This window comes from Penaeus monodon, chromosome 22 (genome assembly GCF_015228065.2).
Source record: "Penaeus monodon isolate SGIC_2016 chromosome 22, NSTDA_Pmon_1, whole genome shotgun sequence".
Lineage (NCBI taxonomy): Eukaryota > Metazoa > Arthropoda > Malacostraca > Decapoda > Penaeidae > Penaeus > Penaeus monodon.
The window spans coordinates 23412176-23412983 of NC_051407.1; the positions used below are offsets into that span (position 1 = coordinate 23412176).

Genomic DNA, 808 nt, shown 5'->3' on the forward strand with positions numbered 1-808 from the left:
AATAAATTACTCAGAATATAGCTATGAAAAGTTTTTCATTTGCTTACCTGTTCAGTGCAAAAATATCTAATCACATTAGGATGCTGATCGCTTTCCCGAAGAAGGTCTACCTCTCGATCAGCGATAGAGAAGCACCTTGGAAGCACTCTCTTCACTGCAACAGAGCGTCCATCAAACGAGCCTCTGCAATCAAGAAAAAGGAAAAGGGTAATAATGAAGAGAAAATAGCTAGGTTATATACTGATTATCAATGTACTGGATTAATTTTTAGCTTTGTAATAATTAGTCAGTAATTATGATCAGGTTGATAAACATTTTTTGTTTAAGTGTTTGCAATATAGGTTGTTACTGTATGAGATGAAAAAACACACTGTCTTGTGATTTAAAAGTTGAGGCAATATGGTTAAACTAAGACCACATTTCTTTTGATCTTTGGACAAAGGTGTTTAAATTTTTGTTTTACATGCTTCTTAACCTTTTTTGGGGGGGCAAATTTTTCCTCCCCCTGTTTTGCAATTTTGGAAATATGGAAATGTGTTTATTGTTGTTTCTTTCCAGTTTTTAGTTTAGCAGTTAGCCTGAGTTAAACAAAGTATTATCTATATCACTATACAAGATCAAAAGAAATGCATTAGTAAGCAAAGGATATAATCATAATATAAAAATACTACCTCTTTTATACAATATTGCATAATAAGCATTACTAATAATACATTAATATCATAGGCATTAATTTAAATTCACAAGCACAGATTGACAGACAGACAGAACTGGGTTGACTGATTTAAATCATGATGATTTAAATCAC

At 31.6% G+C, this 808-nt stretch overlaps 1 protein-coding gene across 1 annotated transcript in view; it reads right to left on the reverse strand.

The window, feature by feature from the left end:
• Positions 1 to 808, reverse strand: part of LOC119587028 (serine/threonine-protein kinase/endoribonuclease IRE1-like) — a 49447-nt gene that overhangs the window by 28892 nt on the left and 19747 nt on the right. Inside the window, 1 exon segment of the mRNA XM_037935770.1 lies at positions 48 to 183. Coding sequence (XP_037791698.1) covers positions 48 to 183 — 136 coding nt within the window.